Source organism: Encephalitozoon hellem, chromosome VII (assembly GCF_000277815.2).
Source record: "Encephalitozoon hellem ATCC 50504 chromosome VII, complete sequence".
Classification (NCBI taxonomy): Eukaryota; Fungi; Microsporidia; family Unikaryonidae; genus Encephalitozoon; species Encephalitozoon hellem.
Window position 1 is genome coordinate 12,440 of NC_018474.1, and position 20,709 is coordinate 33,148.

Genomic DNA, 20,709 nt, shown 5'->3' on the forward strand with positions numbered 1-20,709 from the left:
AAAAAATTTGATGTTATGGGGCTAACCATGGCATCAAAGGCAGGCAAGAGGATTCATACAAACTGCACCATAAGTCTTGAGGACGCACTATCTCTCCTCAATTCGGCAAATGAAGGTGAAAGAATTTCCTTCGAAGGTAACATTCTCAAGGCCTTGGAGACCTCATTTAACAAGTCAGCGGAGCAACTGGTTTATTGCCTGAAACTGTGCAAGACCCACAAGCTTGGACGTTTCCACAAGGAGACTATCAGAACGTTTATGAAAAACAATGAGCTGGTGAATGAGTATGTGGCATCTTTTTTTGCCTGGATAACAGATTTCTTCCCAATAAGCTTTGTTGAGATACTTTTTGAAGAAGAAGACACTGTCTGTAAGTACTACAAAAGGGTTCTCACAAAACTCTACAAAAGCTCGAAGATCACAGAATCCAGGCTGTACATGGAAAAGCACGACCCAGATACTCTGAGGCATATGACTAGGGTCAAAATAGCGGAGCTGGTGAGATATCCCGGTGTGGTTGTGTATTTGACTAGAAACCTGATGTGCATGCACGAAGAAGAACGATTATTTTTGATAAAAAAGTATCTGAAGCGCGGAGATTTCGAATACTATCTGAATGCACTTGCTGACAGCTCTCAAGATTCAGTAAAATATAAGAATGATCTTCAAGAATATCTTAACAATGGGGTAGTTGAGGAGGCACCTACAAAGTATATGGTGTTTATGGATGTGTACAATTTCATCAAGAAGAGCAACCATGAAGTATCTGAAGACGATGAGTCTGCTCAAAGGGTTTTTGGCGGTTACGACGTGGAAAAACTTCTTAAAAGTGACATAGGTGTAATGTTTCTTGCCCAGACTATAAAGTATGTGGCAATGCATGCTGGGCACGCACAAAAATGTAAGGACATTGTCTACGAGGCTCTAGAATTAAACATTCCAAGAGACGTAAGCAAGACCCTATGGAATACTCTAAGCAAAGACAGAAACATATTTATAGAATGTATCGATAGGTTCAAAATTTTAGAGGATGAGGACTTAGGAGGAATTCTTCTCTATGGAAAAGGTGCTTACAAGGAAAATAGGCCATCTATTTACAAGGCAATGGTCTATGAGGACGGTATCTATAAAAAAGAGGCAGTGGATTATGTTTCTGGTTCCTTTTCTGTGCACGAGATAATGGATGTACTAGCCAATCAAGACAGTGACGAGAGAGAATTTCTGTCGGAGTGCATTTACAGAAAGGCTCTGGTGGGTGAATTTGACTTTAGAGTATTTGAGGTTGGAGATTCCATGTGGATAGAGAAGGCATATGATCAGATGTTTAAGACTCTACGCTTTGATGTTTATGATATATTACTCGAGAAGAGGCCAGAACTCGCTTTTGACTATTGCTTTCGGCATGCAGACCTTCGCAGAAAATACTTTGAAAAGATAGATAAAAAAAACTGTACAATTGAGGAGGCCATATGCATCCATAAGATCCTAAAGTATGAATCCGAGCTAATTGAAAATACTGTGGAAGCAGGAGATTCATATGCAGAGGCGGTTTATGGATGTAATGAGGATGGAAACGAAGTGTACAAGATGAGTGTGTCAGTGGATCCTATACCTGTTGCAGGTGTTGTTGAGTTTGTTTACCTTCTTACGCTGATACGTCCGGAAGATGCAAAGTACTATGTATGCGAGTATTTTGATGAAATATGCAGCAGAGGTAGTACTGATCTGAATGAGGAGGCTGTTTCCACCAGTATGGGCTATACCGAAATCCTTGGTCTCAATGACCTAGGTCTAATATGCTCGATTCCATTACACCAGATGATTGATACAATACTCTCAGTTCATCTAAAAAACAAATACTTGGTTTATACTATTATGAGTCCATTGCTTGAAGTTATAGCCAAGAGTACCCAGAATCTCAGGCTTATTATACTGAAAAACATGGACTCCTGCTCTGTCACGCCCAGCCACACAGTCAGATTCATTGATGTTCTTACTCCTCTTCTTCATAATTCTAACATTCAGATTTGTAACGAGAGTAAAAGGCTGCTCATGGAAATACCTATCATAACCCCAGAGCTGTCATGTCTCAAGTCTCAGATGGTTCAGTCAATAGTGGATAAGATATATGCTAAATCCTTCTTTGAGGCGATCAGAAGGCAGCAGTTTAACCATTACCTTTGCTTCAATGCGTTGAATATGCTGGTCCAGAGCCTTATCATGCATATGAAGGATCTCAAGGAGGATGCCTTCGCTATAATCAACAGTTTGCAGTTTATCGCCCACCCTAGGGACCTGAAGCAGGTGTTTCCTGTTATATTTGAAAATCTGTCTTCATTTGTCATTGAAAATGCATTTTATCTTGACGAATGCTGTAAAGTTGCATCATCGATGATGAAGTTTGGGGAGGACATCTCCTTTGATAAGTTACTCGGCAACATGGGGCGCTCCCTCCGAGTCAACAAGTTTCTGGTTGAATGCCTTAAATCCTGTGACGACGAAGTTAACGATAAAGTTATTAACAAGATAATAGGAAAAGAAGCCTGCTGCACAGACACCTCTAAGGAAAAGTCTGAGGAGGAGCCTCTCTACATAGAGCCCTTTTTCCTGGCGTACGCACCAGAACTACCTCTTTTTAAGAAATACATTCCAGTGTTTAAGCCACTTCTCAAGAGGCTATTTCTCAGCTCAGACCCGACAAAGCAAGAGATAGCTTCCAAGGCTTTTGAATCTATGGAAGTAATGGAATTTCTTGTATTTTGTTGTATTATTGGACAATGGAAAACCAGGCTTCTCTGCCTCGAGCTATTTAGCAAAAAGGGCCTTGGGGACGATAGAGCACTGGCAATGCTGTTTATCCTAAGAAACGATACACATTCGGCACTCCGGAAGAAGGCACTAGAGATATGGAAATCTAATGTCGTGAACACTAACTCAACGTTAAAGAACATTTATAGAACCATCCTTTGGTTCTTAAGGTACAGAGAAAACAGCAGCTCTTTTTACGACGCTATCATGAGCTCCTTGAACGACCTAATTATGAAGTACGATAAGTATGTTGAAAGATATCTGCAAGATGTCATGAATAAGATGCATTCCGGAAACAACAGTGAAGACATGTTCTGCCCGCTAGGCATGAACGAAGATTCTGAGAAGCTAAAGAAAATCTCCGAGAAAGAGGTAGTTGAGGTAATACTAATAGAATGTGCCAAGTCCGGTAAGCATTTGGACATGGCACTAGAATTCGGCATCAAGAATTCTTCAATTGATCTTTTTCGACAGCTTCTGCAAAACCCATTGTATAGAGAAAAAATCATTGGGACAATAGGAAACAGAATTGACGATCTAGCAGTGTCGGAGATATTTGCCGACAACAGCAAGCTAGGGATCGATTTGTTCAAGAAGACTGGGAAAACTTTCCTGTTCAAGTTCTTGAAAGGCTCTGATAAAATCAGTCTTCTTGAATCAATGCTTTCTGAAGAGAAGACAGATCCCACACACATCAAAGAACTCTTGAGACAGATGAGGCCGTCCAAGAAGCTAGAGGAGTATCTCTTAGTATCCAATCCCGTTTACACATCGGTCTTTTATGGCTCTGGAGAAAAGATGGAGGATCAGGGCCACCAAAAGGAATTGTTTATCAGAGCATTCAACATGCTAGAGTATCCGGAATTGCAACCTTTAATAATTCCCGATTATTTGAACCTCCTTCTAGATGTTTCATACAAGAATATCAAGGAGCCTCAAGCCCTGGTCAATGTTCTTTGTACTTCCAGTTCTTCAAGAACCTTAGAAAGGCTGAACGATATTGTCTCGAGTATGGAGCTTGGAGATTCTTTGTTTACTTTGAGCGGGTACCTTCTCCGAAATTATCTTTTTTATGAGAAAAGGGAAGCTGTTCTTCCATCACTCGAGTTGATATATAAAAGATATCGGGGAAGACTGGGGGCCTTTGGACTAATTATTGAACGCCTTCTTGGAGATCTTGGGCGTGTTTGAGCAACTTCATGGACTTTTCCTATGCCACTACTCTTCAGCCGTACAAATAAAAATTTATGATCCCAGCCATTGCAATGATTCTTAAAAAGGTAGTTGAGAGAAAGCTCAATGGGGCGCCTACGTCTCTGCATCTAACTGAGAGTAAAATATACGTGAGCCTCAAGAAGAGATACATAATAGAAACGGAATACAACGCACTGAAACTTAGAAGAGTACCTGTGAAGGAAAATGTCAGAACTATAGTCGGATGCGAAGAATGCATTTTCCTCTTTTCAGACAAAGGAAGCCTTTATATTCTTTTGCAGGACAGGAGTATTAGAAATGGCTCTTCACTTGGAAAAAAAATTGTTAACACGGGGCTCTACGATCAATCTTCCGGAAACGTTGTCGTTGGAACAAGCAGAGGAAAGGCTTTGGTATTTACCCAAAATCTTGAAATATGTAAGACGTTCTACGAAACGCCGTCGGGAATGATAGATCTTTCTGTATCTGATGTGGGGAAAGTGGCCTGCATCTATGAGATTGATCCAACTGTAAGGATATTTGATTTGAAGCATTCTGAAGTTAAAAGCATGAAGATACCTAGTGGCTTTCCACAGGCGGTTGCATTTGTCAATAATACACATTTCGTGGTTGGAAATGATGCGGGCGAGGTTTATCTTGCTGACATGACAACTATGAGTATCATTCATTCCTCCACAATGCCTCAAGTGGTTACAACTTTGGTCTGGAAGGATGGATTTCTATTTATTGGAGGAGAGGACTCATTATATTTGTCCTCCGTCACAGAGAGCAGTATTGATATCATAGATAGTTACAAATGCAATGGATTTGTCAATGCAATCTGCCTTAACGGTAACCACATTGTGATGGGTGTTGGAAAGGAGCCAAAGCTTGGAAGATGGAAAGTAAAAAAGGATGGAGAGCATAAACTTGTTGTTCTAAGGATGGGATGATTGAAATTCCATTAACAAGGCTTTAACTAATACCCATAACACCCTGATGAAGATATCACATATAGAGGATGGACTTCTTGTCATCGAGCATGGTGAAGTGAACAGGAGCTTAAACAAGCTGATCATGTTTGATCTTGACCTGACATTGATCTGTAACAGCCCTGATGAAACATCTACAGATTGGAGATATCTATTTAGGGAGGTGCCTATCAAAATAAAGGAACTAAACAATCAAGGCTACTTCATCGGAATAGCCTCAAACCAATCACGACTTATCCGGATTAACGCTCTAGAAGCATTTGTGAAGAAGGTGTGTAGCATCCTTGCTGATCTGGGTGTTCCGATTATCTTCCTAGCAGCCTTGAAGAAGAATGAGTATAGGAAGCCATCTACAGGGATGTATGAATATATATGCAAGGAATATATAGACGAGTCCAAAATAACCAAAAAGATTTATGTGGGTGATGCCGTAAATTGTTCTCTCGGCCCTGGCCATACGAATTCGTGTGATAGCAAGTTTGCATATAATGCTGGAATGGAATTCAAGCATCCAGATGAGTTTTTCAGAGGTACCCAAGTAATATACTTCCACGACTACCTTGACATTCAGAAATATAGAAGAGGGCAATTCGAAGCTGACGGGCAGAAGGAAATAGTGTTTGTTTTCGGAAGAAGAAAGCACTGTGGAAAAAGATTTTTTGCCAGAAAATATTTTCCAGACCACAAGATTATTTCCGAAAAAGAATTTTCTGGTAACCTAAAAAGCTGTGTACTGATCAATTGCAAGGATAAAGGTTTTATTGAGATGGTTATGAGCAAGCATCCTGACAGATACTCAATCTACTATCTGAACTATCCAGACCAAGTGATAAACTACTTAAAAACCTTGGCAGCTCTTTCTGGAGAAGAAGACAAGGAATTCGTACCGATTGACCCTGGCATACTCAGCATCGTTAAAAGATATGGTGTCGAAGTCCCATTTATATTTGATAGCTCCGGATTTGGAGAGAAAAAGGTAAAGCTATCGAGAATGCAATTGTAGTGAGCTTGCCTCTATTTCCCATTAAATCCCCTGTTTAACTATGATATTCTCAAGCATTCTTATTCTTTCTCTAACACTTGGATTCAAGTCATACAGAGTCTTTCTCACCTTTATGTTCCTAGTGAGGAAGACACCTTTTTCATAGAAGTCCTTGAGAAGCCTGACTCTTCCTACACAAATAGAACCCTCGCCGATGCACTTTTCTTTTCCTTCAAAGTCTCCACCGAAAATAGAGCCTGTGACTGCATTCTGAAGGGCATTCTGCTTTTTGTGATTGTCCTGTCCAACAGTCAAACTTCCCTTGCTGTTTGAAGAGAAAACATCCATTCTAGTTCTATCTTTCTCCAAGATATGCTGTGATCAAACCTGGAAAACCAATTATAAGAGGTGTGCAAATCCCTCAAACTGGATTGGGTGGCAGAGCGTTTTGTTTATCATACTTAAAACATCAGAGAAATTCAAATTAGATGAAAAAACCGAACAAGGATGATAAAAACCCTTCTTGGGATGAGCCTTCTATTTGGTGGAGGACGGGATACAAGAAACATAAGTACTGAGAAGGATCTAGAGCAATTCCGTAGATACTGCCAGTCGGGATATAAGTTTATACCAAAAGCAGAGAACTATAATCTTGAAAAGCTATTTGTAATATTCAGGCACGGTGCCCGGGCCCCCACCAGAAATCTCACAAGGGCATGGGAAGGCCAGGAATGCATGTCATGCAACCTCAACAATAGCATGATATCAGACTGTAAGAGGAAGGAGTGCAGCGAGGGAGACCTAACGTATAGAGGATTCAAGCAAATGGACACCCTTGGGAAATTTATAAAGAATAATTATAAGTCTCTTCTTTTTGATAAGAAAATAGAGCAGGGGAGCATAAAGATGAGGGCTACAAAAGTACCCAGAACGCACTCTTCTCTTGCCGGGGTTATAAGAGGCCTTACTGGGGATACTGTGCTGCAGAATGTAGAAATACCCGTGAGTGACGATACCTTATTAAACACTTTGGGGTGCACATCCCAGAAAGAAAAGGAGGATGTCACGGCATTTTTCGACAAACCAAATATAATCCAAGACAATCATGCGTTCAACCGCCATCCAAGGCCGCAAGAAAGAGTGGATCACTACTATACAAGCCTATGTAGCAGAGTTCAGGTAGACTGCAAGGAGCTGAATTGTGATATAAAGAGCGTGGAAGAACACATAAAAGCAGCAAATGATGCCTGGGAATATCTGGCAAATATCGGGGGTAGTACCGATGAAAGAAGAAAGACCACATTTGGAAGGTTTGCCAGGGACTTGCTTCTTGACATAGGAGAGGAAAAATACATCTTTCTTTATTCCGCGCATGATTCCTCCATGAGTGCAGTACTCACGGGCCTTGACACAGGGATATCCGAATGGCCTTCGTATGCATCGGCACTATTTATCGAGGTGTGGTGTAATATGGGAAAGCAGTATGTCCGGATGGTGTTCAATGATAGAGTGGTTAGGCCAAAGTCATTCCCAAGTGACTACATTCCTATAAGAGAATTCATGGGGTTTCTGAAGAAGACTATTCCCAGCGCTCCAGATAAAAATCCAGAAAAGCCCGATTCCAAAGACACAAGGGATGACACAGACACAGAGGAGAAAATAGAGAAAAATGAGGGTGCAGCGAAGACCAACCCTGCTTAGCCCAATTTGTAAAATAAAAGTATATGCCTATAAAGCAATCCATTTACTTCCTCTTATAGTCCAGTCTAGTTTCCAATTTCTTTGCATCTGCTATTTTCCTAGCAGACTTGACAAAGTCTTCATGTTTTACATAATCTCTCTCGTCCTTCAGAGCAATCATGCCAGCCTCTGTACAAACATTTCTTAGATCTGCTCCATTAAACCCAGCAGTCAATTTCACTAGTGAGTCATAATCAATTTCTTCAATAGCATTCATAGGCCTGGAATGAATCTTCAAGATTTCTTTCCTTCCTTGCTCATTGGGAAGAGGAATTTCTATCTTTCTATCCAATCTTCCTGGACGCAGAAGTGCAGGGTCAAGGATGTCTGGTCTGTTTGTGGCCATGATAACCTTTACATTGTCAAGTTCGTTGAATCCATCCAGTTGATTGAGAAGTTCCATTAACGTTCTCTGGACCTCTCTATCAGACGAGCTCGACTCCCTAGACCTCTTCCCCCCAATCGCATCAATCTCATCCATGAATATTATACATGGCGCTTTTCTTCTTGCATAGGCAAACATCTCTCTGATCATACGTGACGACTCTCCTATGTATTTCTCAATTAGCGCAGACGATACTACCTTCAGAAAATTCACATCCATTGTAGCAGCAACTATCCTTGCTAATAAGGTCTTGCCTGTTCCAGGAGGCCCATACAGAAGAACCCCCTTTGGGGCACGGACCCCAATTCTCTTGAATATATCGGGGTTTTTTAACGGGAGCTCTATAACCTCTCTTAGTTCCCTGATCTGGTCCTTAAGCCCTCCAACAGACTCAAAGGAAATACCATCTCCAGGACTTTCCTCACCCATCGAGTGTATCATTGGATCCACTTCTCTGGGAAGTACAACCATGATAGTCAGAGTTGTAATGTCCAATGCAACTCTTGTCCCAGTGGTTATTTTTTTTCTGTCTATCGCTTTCATACACCCTACGACATACCTTGGGCCCTGGCTGCTCTTGACTATGAACTTCTCATCACTCAGCTTTTCTAAGACTTCACCAATTATATGCCCCACTGTTTGCAAAGCCTTCACATCGTTTTCGCTTTTCAGGTAGTGTTTATGGGTCTGCTTATACACCTCTTGCTCCATCTTGAGCGCTTTGTATGCCTTCTCATTGTTGAGTAAGGCTTGTGCATATTCCTCGTAAAGCTTGTTTTTCTCCTCCTGAAACATCAAAGGGTTCCATTCAACATGATTTACACATCTACTTGACCCCACATGGAGGAATATGAAATTTTGGAGATATACAGAGAAATATCATTGAAAGGTATTTACGACTTCAAAATGTTTTTATTTGACGGAAAGAAGATTAGCGTTAAGAAGGTTTCTGGCAAAATGAGGGCTAGAGTAAGGAAGGGGATGTGCTACAAGCACGATTGGATCAGAGTGCAGGAGGAGGAGGATGGAATAGTTTTTGAAGTTACCGATCCAAAGACGTATTCTTATCTATCTATTTATGGGAGAGAGTTCGATTCCAATGTTTACCTCACTGTGAGAGGCAATGCAGATACAACTTGCTTGGATGCCGGTGAGGGAACCACACCTGATCCTAATTCAAATCCAGGTGAATGTTATCCTTGTGAAGTCCCAAAAGAGTTTTCAGAAAGAATTCTCCTTCCATTCTTGAACGACACACTCCCATACAGTCCTCTTGAAATTCCAATGGCAAAGGACGATGACATACTTAGCAGTAAGGATAAGCATGGTGAGCTTTCTCCAGCCGATTCCCCCAGGGCGACTTCCAAGAGTGGGTGGTATAATAGAAGCACGCAGAAGTCTCCAATATGCGGGCGTGTTATATACAAGACAAGGATGAGCTCTGTGACCTACGCAAGAAAGCACCCTTATTATTTTTTCATTCTTCTGACTTCTGCACTAGACTCTATCAAGGTGTTTGTTTGGGGAGAAGACCTTCCATATTCCTCCATGAAGATTGGAGATTACATTTGCCTAACTAAGTGCAGAAAAAAGCCTATCATTGAGGGGCCTCTGGTTGTAGAGCACAACAGGTTTACTGAGGCAAGATACTTTTGCTGCAAAGAAGTTAGTGCTAAGGAGATGTTCAAGATCAAGCTGGATAGATGTCAGGAGATGCCAGCATCTATATTTGCTGAAGCACTTGGAAAAATCGAGTATTTAAGTGTCCTGAACAGAAGGAATGCAGGATATCTTGAAGAATATTATCTGGTTCGAATGGGAAAATATAAGGTTCTTCTATTCTACAACTCATCGAAAGAATTCTACGAAATGGAGGTTGGCAAATATGTAAGAATCACCAATCTAAGGGTTTCAAGACGAGGAAGGTCGGAGTTCTATGTCTCTACCATCTACACACAAATAGAGCTTAAGGACATGGCAGAGGACCCTTCAAAAAGAAAGCTCAGTGATGATGAAGCGGATGCCAAGAGGAGAAGCCGGATGGCAATCAATTTCGAAGAATCTGAAGACGAAGACGATTTTCTCGAGAAGAAAGAGGAAGAGCCGCCAAAGTGTAATCTTATATTCGGGGCTGTGGGATATATTCCAGATGACTTTTTGAGCATCGAAGAGATGTACTTGTCCCGAAAAGAGAAGATATCTGGGGAGATGTGCGAGATAATTCCTTTCATGGCACCTTTAGAAATAAATCTGAGGGATATCTACAACGAGGTGGAAAAGTTGGTATTGAACGAGTCTAAGAAGTACATGGTTGATGCTATATTGGTTGACGTTGACTTTTCTAACTTTATATTTGATGAGTCTCCGACACTTATGGATGGCACCTCTGTTACCTACTTCAGCAATGGAGTCCAAGCCCAGCAGCTTCCCGGATACATAAGTATATGCAACGAGGTGACTGTTGTTGTCTACCTGTTCAATAACTTCTGGATGGATGAGTTTGATTTAGAATCCTTGTACAAACTAGGAGGATGTTCTTCGCTTGAAGAGTTTAGGAGTATGAGAGGAAAGGGAATGCGGTTTGTGATTGATGCTTTCCGGGCTTCTGAGGAAACAGTAATGTTCTACTTGACCAAGGTTTTTAGATAGAGTTGAAAGAGATTTTTGAGTTTTTAAGCTTATGAAATTTCGTAAGATTTCCCTCCCTGCTGATGACTGAGTTTCACCCGAGCTTGTTCAAGAGAAAGAATAAGTCTGAAGACATTCCAGAGGCTACATCTGAGGCCAAATCCACATCTATACCTCAGAACACGCTTTATGAGGAGCCGTTGGTTTCACAGCATCGAGTAAAGAAAAAGTACGTGACGATATACGGATTTACGCCGGGAAACCTCGATGCTGTTATAGATGCAGTTAAGTCTTGTGGGGATGTCCTAGAGGTGGAGTATGGGAAGAACTGGATAAATGTTTTATTTGATAACGAAGACAGTGTAAAGAGATGCCTCAGGCTAAATACAACTATGGTTGAAGATGAGATTATAGGGACTTTTCGACAGGGTGGAGGAGTCATTGAAGATCACGATATTTTTGTAAGGAAAAAAGGGATTTTTACGTCCATAATGGAGTATTTGTTTGGGGATTAAATTGTTTTTGGAGTTTCCTTGGCGATAACATGTTCTGATTACCAGACGAAGATATTTGAAAATTTCCTTATCTTCACCCAGGGGAATGGATTATGAGCCTGTGATGAACAAACTTATAAAGAAGGTGGTAAGGAAGTTCTACGAGCCGCATCATGTTGTCATAACCGACATTCTACTTAAGAAGACTCTTCTTTACGATACTGAGCTCTGTGAAAGAATGAAGATGCTTTCGAAGGAGGTCAATCGGTTAGTCATAAAGCTGAAGGAAGACAAGATGATTAAGTATGAAACAAAGGTGGAGAATAGAGAAGACAACGGACAGATCTTGCGCACTGTGTACTACATCAACTACGCTGAGGTTCGGGATGTTATAAAGTACAAGATATTCAAGATGACAAAGAATCTGGAGAACAGCATAAAGATGGCACAAACAGAAGGATATATGTGCATGGAGTGTGGGAGGGAGTATAGTTCCTTAGATGCACAGAGTCTTATGGAAAACTACGTATTCAAATGTGAGGACTGCAAGGGGGATCTTGTGGAAAATAAGAAGGACAGAAGTGCCGATTGTATGATGTATTCGAACTTGATGTCTGAGCTGGATGACATTGTTCTTTTATTGAAGGAGACAGATAAGTTCAGCATTCCATCGATGGACTACTTCCAAGTTCTCCAAATGAAAAAGGAAAAGGAGGATAAGCAAGCGCCAGCCCCGAAAGAAGAAGAGGTTTCTCAGGTGGCTTTTCCATCTGTGCAAGAGTTTGATGTGGGAAAGACCTATGCTGCCGACACTAGGAATGATCACAAGAAGGATATAAAGATAGATGAATATGTAACTGTGAATGGGGTTAAGAAGTTATTTTCTGATGTTACTGAGGAAGACAAAGAAATGATGAATGAGACTGAATACGAGGAGTATTATGAGATATATTCCAGATATCATGAGGACTAGGACCATGGGTACAGGCAATAAATGTGAAGTAAGCTTTATCTTAATTTTTGAAATATTTTGAGAGAAGGATGGGATTTTCTATGAATGAGAATCATGAGATTGAGGTAAGAGCTTTGGTTAGAGTGGATAGGAAGGAGACCTGGGCTAGTAACTCTCTAGCCGTTGAGAAAGACAAATCCTTGGAAGACAAAATAGTGGCCGTCGTTGACCTGGCAAAGAAGAGTGCTGCTGATGATGTTCTTTCTAAGGCTGTTTCTGAAGTGATGGAGTGCCCCTTTCTACGCCATAGATTTTTAGAGTGGGGAAAGGATGAGGCTAGAAAGGGATCAGACGCAATGGGAAACATCCTCGTTTGGCTTAGAATAAGAAGGAATTATTTTAGCATGTCTGCTGTGGAGATTGTGGAAGAATTTCTAAAACTGGGCTCGGAGCGAATCACAGATGACCTGGACAAAAGGGAGCAAGGTGTTCTTATTAGCATACTCCAGGAAATCTGTGTGTTTGTGAAAGAAAACATTCTGGGATGCAACAGAGAATCGATTTGCATGTTTCTGTTTAGGATTTTTCTTAGGCAGAGTAGAGCTATAGACACCACGAAGATATTCGCCTTTGAAGTGTACATCCAGACTGATTTGGCCCTTCCGGACAGAGATCTTGAGGCTATTGTTCATGAAATGGACTCTCTGGATACATTTGATGTGGGCGGAATGAACTTCAGAGACCATGTTATTTTGTGCATATACAGGCGTATGGTACTCCAGGGGCCATATGTAATTGAAAAGAAGCATGAGAGTTTCGTTGACATTCTCTCCGAGAAGTTTTCTTCATATCACCCCAGTGAGACTTCCTTAATCAGCCACCCTACGCCCTGTTCTAGAATATTGTGTGTGTCGCTTGCATTTAGGTATTTAAAGATGCTTGGTGAAGATAGACAAAATCTTGACTCTAAGCTCTTAAGTCTCTTTCTGGAAAACATGGTGGGTATTCTAAGAAAGAATGAGTATTCTGAAGAGGAAATTACATGTTTTAGATGTGTTTTTAGAAGCCTTAGGCCTTCTGCAACCATTTGCAGGATCATCAGGTCCTTCGTAGTTCTGCTGTTACGAATATTAGATAGTAAGAAGCATGAGTCTCGAATGAGAGCAGCCAAAGTTCTTTGCAGTATTCAACTTGATGGAATGGTGATAGGGAAGAAAATAGCCTGGAGGATTCTAAAGATAGCAAGGAAGCATGTTGAAGACAAACGAATTACTGTTGTGAGGGGCGTGGTAAACATTATTGGCCAGATAAACATAAAGGCTTTAGAGAGTGGAATGCAGAGATTACAGTCTTCTTCAATAAAGAAGATAATATTTGACAAGATCAAAGATAGCCTTCAGACCGAGGCATGCTACAGAGCGTATATAGATTTGCTAGGCAACAAGGATACCAGGGATGTTGAGTACAAGATTGAAGATATTAGACTGCTTGCAAAAGTGTTCTATTCCTATGAGGACAAAAACATTTGTAGGTTCATGAAGATAAGCATACCTTCTATAGAGGACGTATTTGTTGCAGAGCTAGCAGCCTTGTATTCTAAATTTTATCCGGACAGTGTTGATGAGGTATATGCTGCGTCAGTCCTGCTAAACTCTGCGGAAGAAATAGTCAAAAGCAAAAATGTTCCTTTCTATAACAATGTTCTGAAGGTGCTTATGAATTTAAAGCCAAGGTTTTCTTCCGAGCTAAAGCAAAGGCTTGCAGTGTTTCTCCGAAAGCTTGTGTTTTATAGCCCATATACAAGAAATGCTGGGATGCTTATCAACATTCTAGGATATGCAGAAATGAGATTTCCTAGAAGGACCGACTACTTTGTTGCAATACTTGGTTCTTGTGGGAGCCCGTGGATGCGGGATTACTTTTCCGAATATCCGTGGTCCCTGAATAAGGAGCTTGGACTTGTATATAATCTTCGGTTTGATCCTGACTTTGGAGTAGTTTACAAGTGGAAGTTGGAAGAGATACTGTCCAGAATGGAAAGCGGGCTAGAGGAGAGGGAGGCGGCTGTTTGCACGGAGTTTCTCTCATTTTTAAGTGAAGCTATTGAGCTCAGTGCTGCAACTAGAGCCTACGCTCTTGCCTTTGAGACTTTAGCAAAGAATTGCAGCTTCATAGTGCATGGGGCAAAGTCAGGCCACACAAATGTCTCCAAGGAAGCATGTATTCTGCTGAAGAAGGCAACGAAAGCCGGAGCCATTCTTCCACACGTGTCAATCCCGGTGATCTTCTCCTGTCACCTTGTTTCTCCGGAAATGGTCTTTGCATACTTTGAAACAACGCTGAGCACTATGCAAGAGGCCATTGAGAATAAAAGAAGAATGTTCAAAGAGAAGAGAAAGATTGCTGAGTTCAGGATGGTATCTGATATCTACAATAACTCCAGACATAGGTCCAGAGTTGTAGATAGGCTATTGGATATATTTGATGAATGCCCTATCAAGACTTATTATCTTATGGTTCAGGTAACAAAGTTTGAGAAAAAGGACTTTGCCAAAGTCATAAAGGGGATTAACAGCATGGCTCACTCTTATGACTTTGATAGAAATCGGCTTCTTTTCAAGTTGTATGAGCTGTTTTCTGATATCCACATTCTGAGCAGGACAAGGAGGGAGATAAGAGTCTCCAATGAAGATATTCTTTTTGAGGAGGATGTGAGACCTGGTGACATAGATATGCTGAGGCTTTGCACGGTTAAATAAAACATATTGATTTTAAGAGATAGAACGAAAAGAATGGTTCCACCGAGATTCGAACTCAGATTACTGGATTCAAAGTCCAGGGTGCTAACCATTACACTATGGAACCTCTTCCCTCCATTTGGGGGTCCTTCCTGGCAGTGCACTGCTCACTAGGTATAGTGAAAAGTCCTTACAGATAATTTTCAAAAGAATCAAGTCCCCAATATGAACATGAAATGCATTCGAGAGAAGATAGAAAAGGTCAAGCCACACTTCTTGAAAGTTGCCTCAGATGCAATCCAAGGATATGCCTTTGGGTGCATGGTGGGTGTACTTTCGTCATCCGGAAAGCCAACCCTCAGGAATATTCATGAATCCGGGAAGTCCTTTGCAAAGGTTAGTACAATATACTCTGTGACAGAATCAGGCCTCCAGATCTATGGCTTGAAAGATACGCCACTTAACAGCTTTATTAGTGGGGCTGTTGCTGGAGGCCTTGGGGTAAGTGACAGATCCAAGAGAACTGTCTTGGCTGGTGCAGCGTCATTTGGATTGTATACAGGAATGTCAAGTGCTTTTTCTACCAAAATCCAGAAATAGAGCAGCCTCTCTCTTTCTTTACATTCTAGAAAGAAACCAAGGGTAAGACTTGTAGATTTTAGAGAGGGCGGGCTGGTAAACATCGAAAGAATGCATGCAAAAGGAGATTGCTTTTCTTCTAAAGGGACCCTTGGGGCATGGCTGTTCGTTGCAATAACGAAGAATGGCTATTGAGGTTAGGAGAGGAGACCTGAATACAAATTAAAGTATTAAATTATTTAACAAATTTAGAATTACATATTTAATTCGTACGCTCTTTACCGTCCGGTCCAAATAATAAAGTGATATCTTGAAATCATGATAAACAAAGTGATATCAAACGCCTAATTGATTAATATATATGTATCTAATAGATAAGAATTACTATAAATGGTTAAACATTACAAATTCCCTTGCAAATGAACAGGCTCTTTGGTTATATAAAAACTTATGAGGAGGCCTGCCTGGTGGTTCATGCTGTTCGGCTGGGATATTTAAATGCAATAGAAGGAAGGTTGACGTTAGACGAGAGAGAAAGCATCAGATCTGGAGACATATTTTGTTTTATAGAATCGCCGAACGGAATCAGGAGATGGACTGATGGAAAGACATGGTCTCCATCGAAAATTCACGGGCAGTTTCTTCTGTATCAGGAGGTTCCGAGGCATATGAACAAGAGTGCAATCGGGAAAAGAAACCGGCAGAAGTCCCTTCTAGGAACAAATAAAAGGAGCAGGTCCAGAGAAAAGATAATAAACTGGGACGACAAGCTTTCTCTCAATAAGAAGACCATCTCGATTTTTTTGCAGAATAAAACCTACCATGTGATAGCATACTTCAGGCCAATGTTCTTCAGAGTATCTTTGATAAAAATCCCGTTATTCAATCAAATGGACCTTGCTCTAAAAAAACATCCGCAGCTACTTTCTGACGAGTTTCTCGCCACAGTGATTGGCAGGAGCGACTTCCATTCGCAGTTCAGCCTCCCAGTGCCCTCAGAGAAGGTGATATTTCCTGAAGTCAAGAGGCACTTATTGGAAGAAATAGCAAGCAGCGTACTCACGGAATGGATGCGGCTGAAGATGAAGGGCAGCAGTACTGAGGAGAAATATATTTGTTTTTACAACAGCAATAAATGATAGCTCGATTTGTTTGTGCCTTTTCAAACAAGAAATCCCAGCATCCCCACATGAACGAGGCGGATGCATTGCTTAGGGAGATCAGGATAGACTGGGAGACACTCATCACAGAAGACTTCAATCCTCTAAAGCAGGCACTGAAGAACAGAAATAGTTCTGTGGAGGCATCTAATTTCAGGAATCTTTTCCATAAGGTAGAAAAGGTGATGGAAGAAATCATAGAAAGGAATTACAAAGGCTTCAGCGACTCTGTTCTTTCATACATGGAGTCCTATCATCTCAATAGGAAATGCCATGATAATATCCAGGAGATATTCCGAGCTACGAAGGAGCTTTCTGAGATGAAGATAGAGGTAAAGGACATGGTCAAGGAATACAGCGATGTAAGGGTTTTCAAGGCAAAGGAAGAGATCTGCCTTGCACTCCTCGAAGTTAGAAAGAACTTTAGTGAGTTCTGTGAAATTAGAGATGGAATTGAAAACGACATGAAGAGAGGTGTAGAGGACCGGCAGATGAGTTCCAAGCTTCTTGAGGCATCGAAGAAGATCAGGGCTGTATATGATTTGATAGATGAAAATGGCCTGGGTGGAATGGAATGCATCAAAAGATTTAGAAGTGAGGTGGACTCTGAGGCCGAAGATATCATGAGGCTGGTTTTCAGAAGGATCAACAGATTTGCTTTCTACAATGAATGCGAGTACCAGGATGACTTCAGATGTGTTGTGGTTTTGAATGTATTACAGAATCTTGAGAAGTATCAGATTGATAGTCTTGAAAAAGAGTATTTTAAGGTAGTTGAATCCACTATTGAAGAAGTAGAAAAAAGCAAAGAGGAGAATCAAGCAGAGGTGCTCGCAAAGATGGTGATGGGAAGGACTAAAACGATTATTCGAAACTTCAGGATGTTGTTTGAGATGGCTGATGCCTCTTTTGATGGCCTTTGTAAGAAGTCCAAAAATTTCTTTGAGGAAGAAGAGCTTCCGCTTAGGATCTACAGCCCTAAATGCCAGGAAACCGTTGAGGCAGCAGTAAACAAAATCATTCGCAAGTTCATTATGAAATACATAGAGGATCCTGAAAAGCAGTGCTATGAAGAGATGTTCTGGGCTGAAAACTTTGTAGACGATATTGATTATGGGTCTGTGTTTGAAAGCAAGTATCTCATTCACGAAAAGATGACCAGGCCGACACAACTCCAAGCCTCATTCTCTGGAAGCTTCACAAGAATTCTTTCCTCTGGTATAGACCTGGTTATTTACATGGAAAGGTATGCCATTAACAGCGAGATGAAGCAGTATCTAAGGAAGATCCTGGACGAAAGATATGTGAAAGAAAAGGAAAGCAGGATTGAAAAGCAGATTATTTGCCTGTTCAATGGTGAAGAATGGCATAGAAATGATTACTTGAGCTATAGGCTATCCTTCTATTCAAGATACGTCGATCTTGTGGAGAACTTTTCTTCCCACCCGGAGTTTTGTAATATTTCTATAATCTCTGAGTTCCTGGACAACTTCCTTGAAAAGAAGTTTGATGTGCATTTCAGAGGCATGTTTAAGTCGGACATAATCAAGGACTGTCTTTCTAGCGGACACACGGACGAAGAGGCAGCTGCATCGTTCAAAAACTCTTTATTAGTGAGGGATATGGATAGAAACTCTCTGTTTTTCCAGAAGCAGTACTATGAAAACATGTTTTTTTCTTTGGAGACGCTCAGGGATATTAACAAGCCCATTGGAGGCAAGAGATTAGAGTCTCTCTACTCCTCGGCGTTGATAAGATCGAAGTTTCAGGTTGTTCTAGAGATACTGTATTTTTTTGATTTGTTTTATCGCGAGGGGAACTATGCTAACAAGAACGATTACTATTTGCATAAGATACTAGGCGTTGTAGAAGATGTTTATGGCTCAGCATCTTATTTAGGTATTGAATGCGAATACTTTGGGTTTATGTTTGAGTGTTTGAACTTTTACATACAAAACAATGTAGCAAGGCTAAATGTGAGGTCTACTGAGGAGTTAAAGTGTTTTCTTGAAAAAGTAAAGCTCCTGGACGAAATTCTAGGATTTATTAATGAAGAAGATAGTTTGAAGGAAGCTGTCAGGTTCATTGAGGATGCGATTTCTGGAGACTTTCGAGGGAGAAATGGGAAGGTGCTAAGCAACAAGCTCGCTGGGAAATGATGTAAAACACAGTTTCAGCAGTTACTAGATAATAGGTGGATAGTACTTCCTAACAAGGCTTTTGGGATATATACTGGAATAAAGGTGAATATGATGAGTTCAAAGGAATTAACAACATTGGTCAAGGAATACTCTGGGAGTGGAGTACTTGAAAGCTCCTGTAGTGATAAACTGGTTGTTAGGGAGTTCGGCGATTCTGGTGGCGAGGAGATAGATATAGGGGTTGTATGGAATAGGGACATATTGCCTCATTCTTGGTATCAAGAGCAGATGCTCGACCGAAAAAAAGCGAAAAGATATGAACGCAAAATCAGAAAGGCCGAAGCAAGGGATATATATCACATGACACCTAAGAAGCTCTCCAAGGCTTTGACCTTTATAGACCTAGCAATACTGCGGAGAATTACTCCAAACGAGCTAGTTGACTATGATGGGTTGGGAAGCGCCGAATGCAGAAATATAAGGCATATGATGTCCAAGAATTCAGGGCTTACAAACTTTGTTTCCGATGAGCTGTTAAGAGGGCAGAATTACAGATACTTTTTCAAGCTGCTTAAACATTTGGAAAGAATAGGAAACTACAATTCATTCTACTGTGTTGTTAAGGCATTCCAGATGCAAAAGCTTGACCTAAAGAGATTGAACACCCTATCTGGACACATGGAGAAAAGTGCGAGCTATTTTGACATGAGGCAGGTTTTGGATGACCTAACGACAAGCGATACGTTTCTTATATGTCCTATGGATGTATATATCAAAGATGTGGAGGAATCTAATAGAACCAGAAACAACGAGGTGGCATCGATGAGGTTCTGTAGGCTAGTGGAAATATTAATAAAGCTACAGAATCAGGCTCTAGACCTGGACATATCCCACACTGACGAGCATTTCTTGCTCAGCAAGTTTTGGCATTATTTCCAAAGAGGTTCTTCCTCTAGTAGGAGAGTTGATGCAAAAAGATATGACGGGCAGTTTCTACTCATATGAGGGCCACTAACATCAGAAATGTATAAAAGTTTGAGGGTTTTCCTGGGGCTTTTGATGGAGGAGTTCGAAGCAGACATCCCGATAGACTGCCTATGCTGCACGTCCTCCAGTCTTGTTGCTGGAGGGTACCTGTTTAATGAGGGTGTAAGAAGTGGCAAGATATACTTCTACAGTCTCGAAAGCATGAATATTGAGAGTGAGCTTGCAACATCTGGAACTCTTGATATTAAGATAAATGAGCAAACCTTGTATTCAGCAAACTCCAGTGATGTTTCTGCTGTCCATCTTGCAAGTGGAAGTGCAGTGAGGATGGACACCGCATATGTCAATACATATGTGGAGATCTGTGACAGCAATGTGTTTGTTTCTGATGTCGAAGGAGGTGTTGGTGTGTATGATAATGGAATGAGGTTTTTAAAAGCCATTAAGGTCAGCGAGGCGCCTATCTGGGTCTTGAAGGCAAGCGGCAAAGAATTGATATGTGGGTCTGAAGACGGAATGTTAAGGTTCATAGATACCCGAACATTTTCTGAGCGGCACAGAATGAAGAGAGCCTCTGGAATTACATCTATATATGAATGCCCGGAATACTTGTATGTTGGATCATATGATGAATGTATAGAGATTATTGATAAAAGAAAGTATGAGGCTGTAAGAAAGGTAATGATTGGGGGAGGAGTATGGAGGATTTGTAGAGAAGGAGGGGCGTTCTATCTGTCCTGTATGTACGAGGGGTTAAAAATATGTGATGACGAGCTGAATGTTGTTGAAAGGCTTCCAACGAACTCGATTGCATACGGTCTAACTGTAAAAGACAGCAAGGTCTTCTTCACATCGTTTTATGACAGGAAGATATACAAGCTTGAACGCCCATAGCTAGGAAATGGATAAATGAAGAGAAGAAGACCTAA

At 41.0% G+C, this 20,709-nt stretch overlaps 15 protein-coding genes and 1 non-coding gene across 16 annotated transcripts; 13 read left to right on the forward strand and 3 right to left on the reverse strand.

Moving 5' to 3' along the window:
- Nucleotides 1-27: 27 nt before the first annotated feature.
- EHEL_070090 (uncharacterized protein) lies at nt 28-3,999 on the forward strand (the record flags this gene model as incomplete). Its single annotated transcript, XM_003887469.1, has 1 exon — nt 28-3,999. The coding sequence occupies one exon, from the start codon at nt 28-30 to the stop codon at nt 3,997-3,999; it is 3,972 nt and encodes a 1,323-aa protein (XP_003887518.1).
- A 74-nt stretch (nt 4,000-4,073) lies between these two features.
- EHEL_070100 (uncharacterized protein) lies at nt 4,074-4,955 on the forward strand (the record flags this gene model as incomplete). The annotated part of the gene is made up of 1 exon (XM_003887470.1): nt 4,074-4,955. The coding sequence occupies one exon, from the start codon at nt 4,074-4,076 to the stop codon at nt 4,953-4,955; it is 882 nt and encodes a 293-aa protein (XP_003887519.1).
- Nucleotides 4,956-5,001: 46 nt separating this feature from the next.
- EHEL_070110 (DNA-3'-phosphatase) lies at nt 5,002-5,997 on the forward strand (the record flags this gene model as incomplete). Its single annotated transcript, XM_003887471.1, has 1 exon — nt 5,002-5,997. One exon carries the CDS (start codon nt 5,002-5,004, stop codon nt 5,995-5,997), a length of 996 nt encoding a protein of 331 aa, XP_003887520.1.
- A 21-nt stretch (nt 5,998-6,018) lies between these two features.
- On the reverse strand, nt 6,019-6,324 carry EHEL_070120 (uncharacterized protein; the record flags this gene model as incomplete). The annotated part of the gene is made up of 1 exon (XM_003887472.1): nt 6,019-6,324. One exon carries the CDS (start codon nt 6,322-6,324, stop codon nt 6,019-6,021), a length of 306 nt encoding a protein of 101 aa, XP_003887521.1.
- Nucleotides 6,325-6,483: 159 nt separating this feature from the next.
- EHEL_070130 (histidine acid phosphatase) lies at nt 6,484-7,677 on the forward strand (the record flags this gene model as incomplete). The annotated part of the gene is made up of 1 exon (XM_003887473.1): nt 6,484-7,677. One exon carries the CDS (start codon nt 6,484-6,486, stop codon nt 7,675-7,677), a length of 1,194 nt encoding a protein of 397 aa, XP_003887522.1.
- A 43-nt stretch (nt 7,678-7,720) lies between these two features.
- Nucleotides 7,721-8,896, reverse strand: EHEL_070140 (ATP-dependent 26S proteasome regulatory subunit; the record flags this gene model as incomplete). Its single annotated transcript, XM_003887474.1, has 1 exon — nt 7,721-8,896. The coding sequence occupies one exon, from the start codon at nt 8,894-8,896 to the stop codon at nt 7,721-7,723; it is 1,176 nt and encodes a 391-aa protein (XP_003887523.1).
- A 45-nt stretch (nt 8,897-8,941) lies between these two features.
- On the forward strand, nt 8,942-10,750 carry EHEL_070150 (uncharacterized protein; the record flags this gene model as incomplete). The annotated part of the gene is made up of 1 exon (XM_003887475.1): nt 8,942-10,750. One exon carries the CDS (start codon nt 8,942-8,944, stop codon nt 10,748-10,750), a length of 1,809 nt encoding a protein of 602 aa, XP_003887524.1.
- A 62-nt stretch (nt 10,751-10,812) lies between these two features.
- On the forward strand, nt 10,813-11,244 carry EHEL_070160 (uncharacterized protein; the record flags this gene model as incomplete). The annotated part of the gene is made up of 1 exon (XM_003887476.1): nt 10,813-11,244. The coding sequence occupies one exon, from the start codon at nt 10,813-10,815 to the stop codon at nt 11,242-11,244; it is 432 nt and encodes a 143-aa protein (XP_003887525.1).
- An 85-nt stretch (nt 11,245-11,329) lies between these two features.
- EHEL_070170 (transcription initiation factor IIE subunit alpha) lies at nt 11,330-12,196 on the forward strand (the record flags this gene model as incomplete). Its single annotated transcript, XM_003887477.1, has 1 exon — nt 11,330-12,196. The coding sequence occupies one exon, from the start codon at nt 11,330-11,332 to the stop codon at nt 12,194-12,196; it is 867 nt and encodes a 288-aa protein (XP_003887526.1).
- Nucleotides 12,197-12,276: 80 nt separating this feature from the next.
- On the forward strand, nt 12,277-14,934 carry EHEL_070180 (uncharacterized protein; the record flags this gene model as incomplete). The annotated part of the gene is made up of 1 exon (XM_003887478.2): nt 12,277-14,934. One exon carries the CDS (start codon nt 12,277-12,279, stop codon nt 14,932-14,934), a length of 2,658 nt encoding a protein of 885 aa, XP_003887527.2.
- A 34-nt stretch (nt 14,935-14,968) lies between these two features.
- Nucleotides 14,969-15,040, reverse strand: EHEL_070190. The gene has a single exon. It is a non-coding gene; the product is annotated as a tRNA-Gln (tRNA).
- Nucleotides 15,041-15,138: 98 nt separating this feature from the next.
- Nucleotides 15,139-15,513, forward strand: EHEL_070200 (mitochondrial import inner membrane translocase subunit TIM22-like protein; the record flags this gene model as incomplete). The annotated part of the gene is made up of 1 exon (XM_003887479.1): nt 15,139-15,513. The coding sequence occupies one exon, from the start codon at nt 15,139-15,141 to the stop codon at nt 15,511-15,513; it is 375 nt and encodes a 124-aa protein (XP_003887528.1).
- A 398-nt stretch (nt 15,514-15,911) lies between these two features.
- EHEL_070210 (uncharacterized protein) lies at nt 15,912-16,631 on the forward strand (the record flags this gene model as incomplete). Its single annotated transcript, XM_003887480.1, has 1 exon — nt 15,912-16,631. The coding sequence occupies one exon, from the start codon at nt 15,912-15,914 to the stop codon at nt 16,629-16,631; it is 720 nt and encodes a 239-aa protein (XP_003887529.1).
- A 50-nt stretch (nt 16,632-16,681) lies between these two features.
- On the forward strand, nt 16,682-18,811 carry EHEL_070220 (uncharacterized protein; the record flags this gene model as incomplete). Its single annotated transcript, XM_003887481.1, has 1 exon — nt 16,682-18,811. The coding sequence occupies one exon, from the start codon at nt 16,682-16,684 to the stop codon at nt 18,809-18,811; it is 2,130 nt and encodes a 709-aa protein (XP_003887530.1).
- A 90-nt stretch (nt 18,812-18,901) lies between these two features.
- Nucleotides 18,902-19,798, forward strand: EHEL_070230 (uncharacterized protein; the record flags this gene model as incomplete). The annotated part of the gene is made up of 1 exon (XM_003887482.1): nt 18,902-19,798. The coding sequence occupies one exon, from the start codon at nt 18,902-18,904 to the stop codon at nt 19,796-19,798; it is 897 nt and encodes a 298-aa protein (XP_003887531.1).
- A 54-nt stretch (nt 19,799-19,852) lies between these two features.
- Nucleotides 19,853-20,674, forward strand: EHEL_070240 (uncharacterized protein; the record flags this gene model as incomplete). The annotated part of the gene is made up of 1 exon (XM_003887483.1): nt 19,853-20,674. One exon carries the CDS (start codon nt 19,853-19,855, stop codon nt 20,672-20,674), a length of 822 nt encoding a protein of 273 aa, XP_003887532.1.
- Nucleotides 20,675-20,709: the final 35 nt, after the last annotated feature.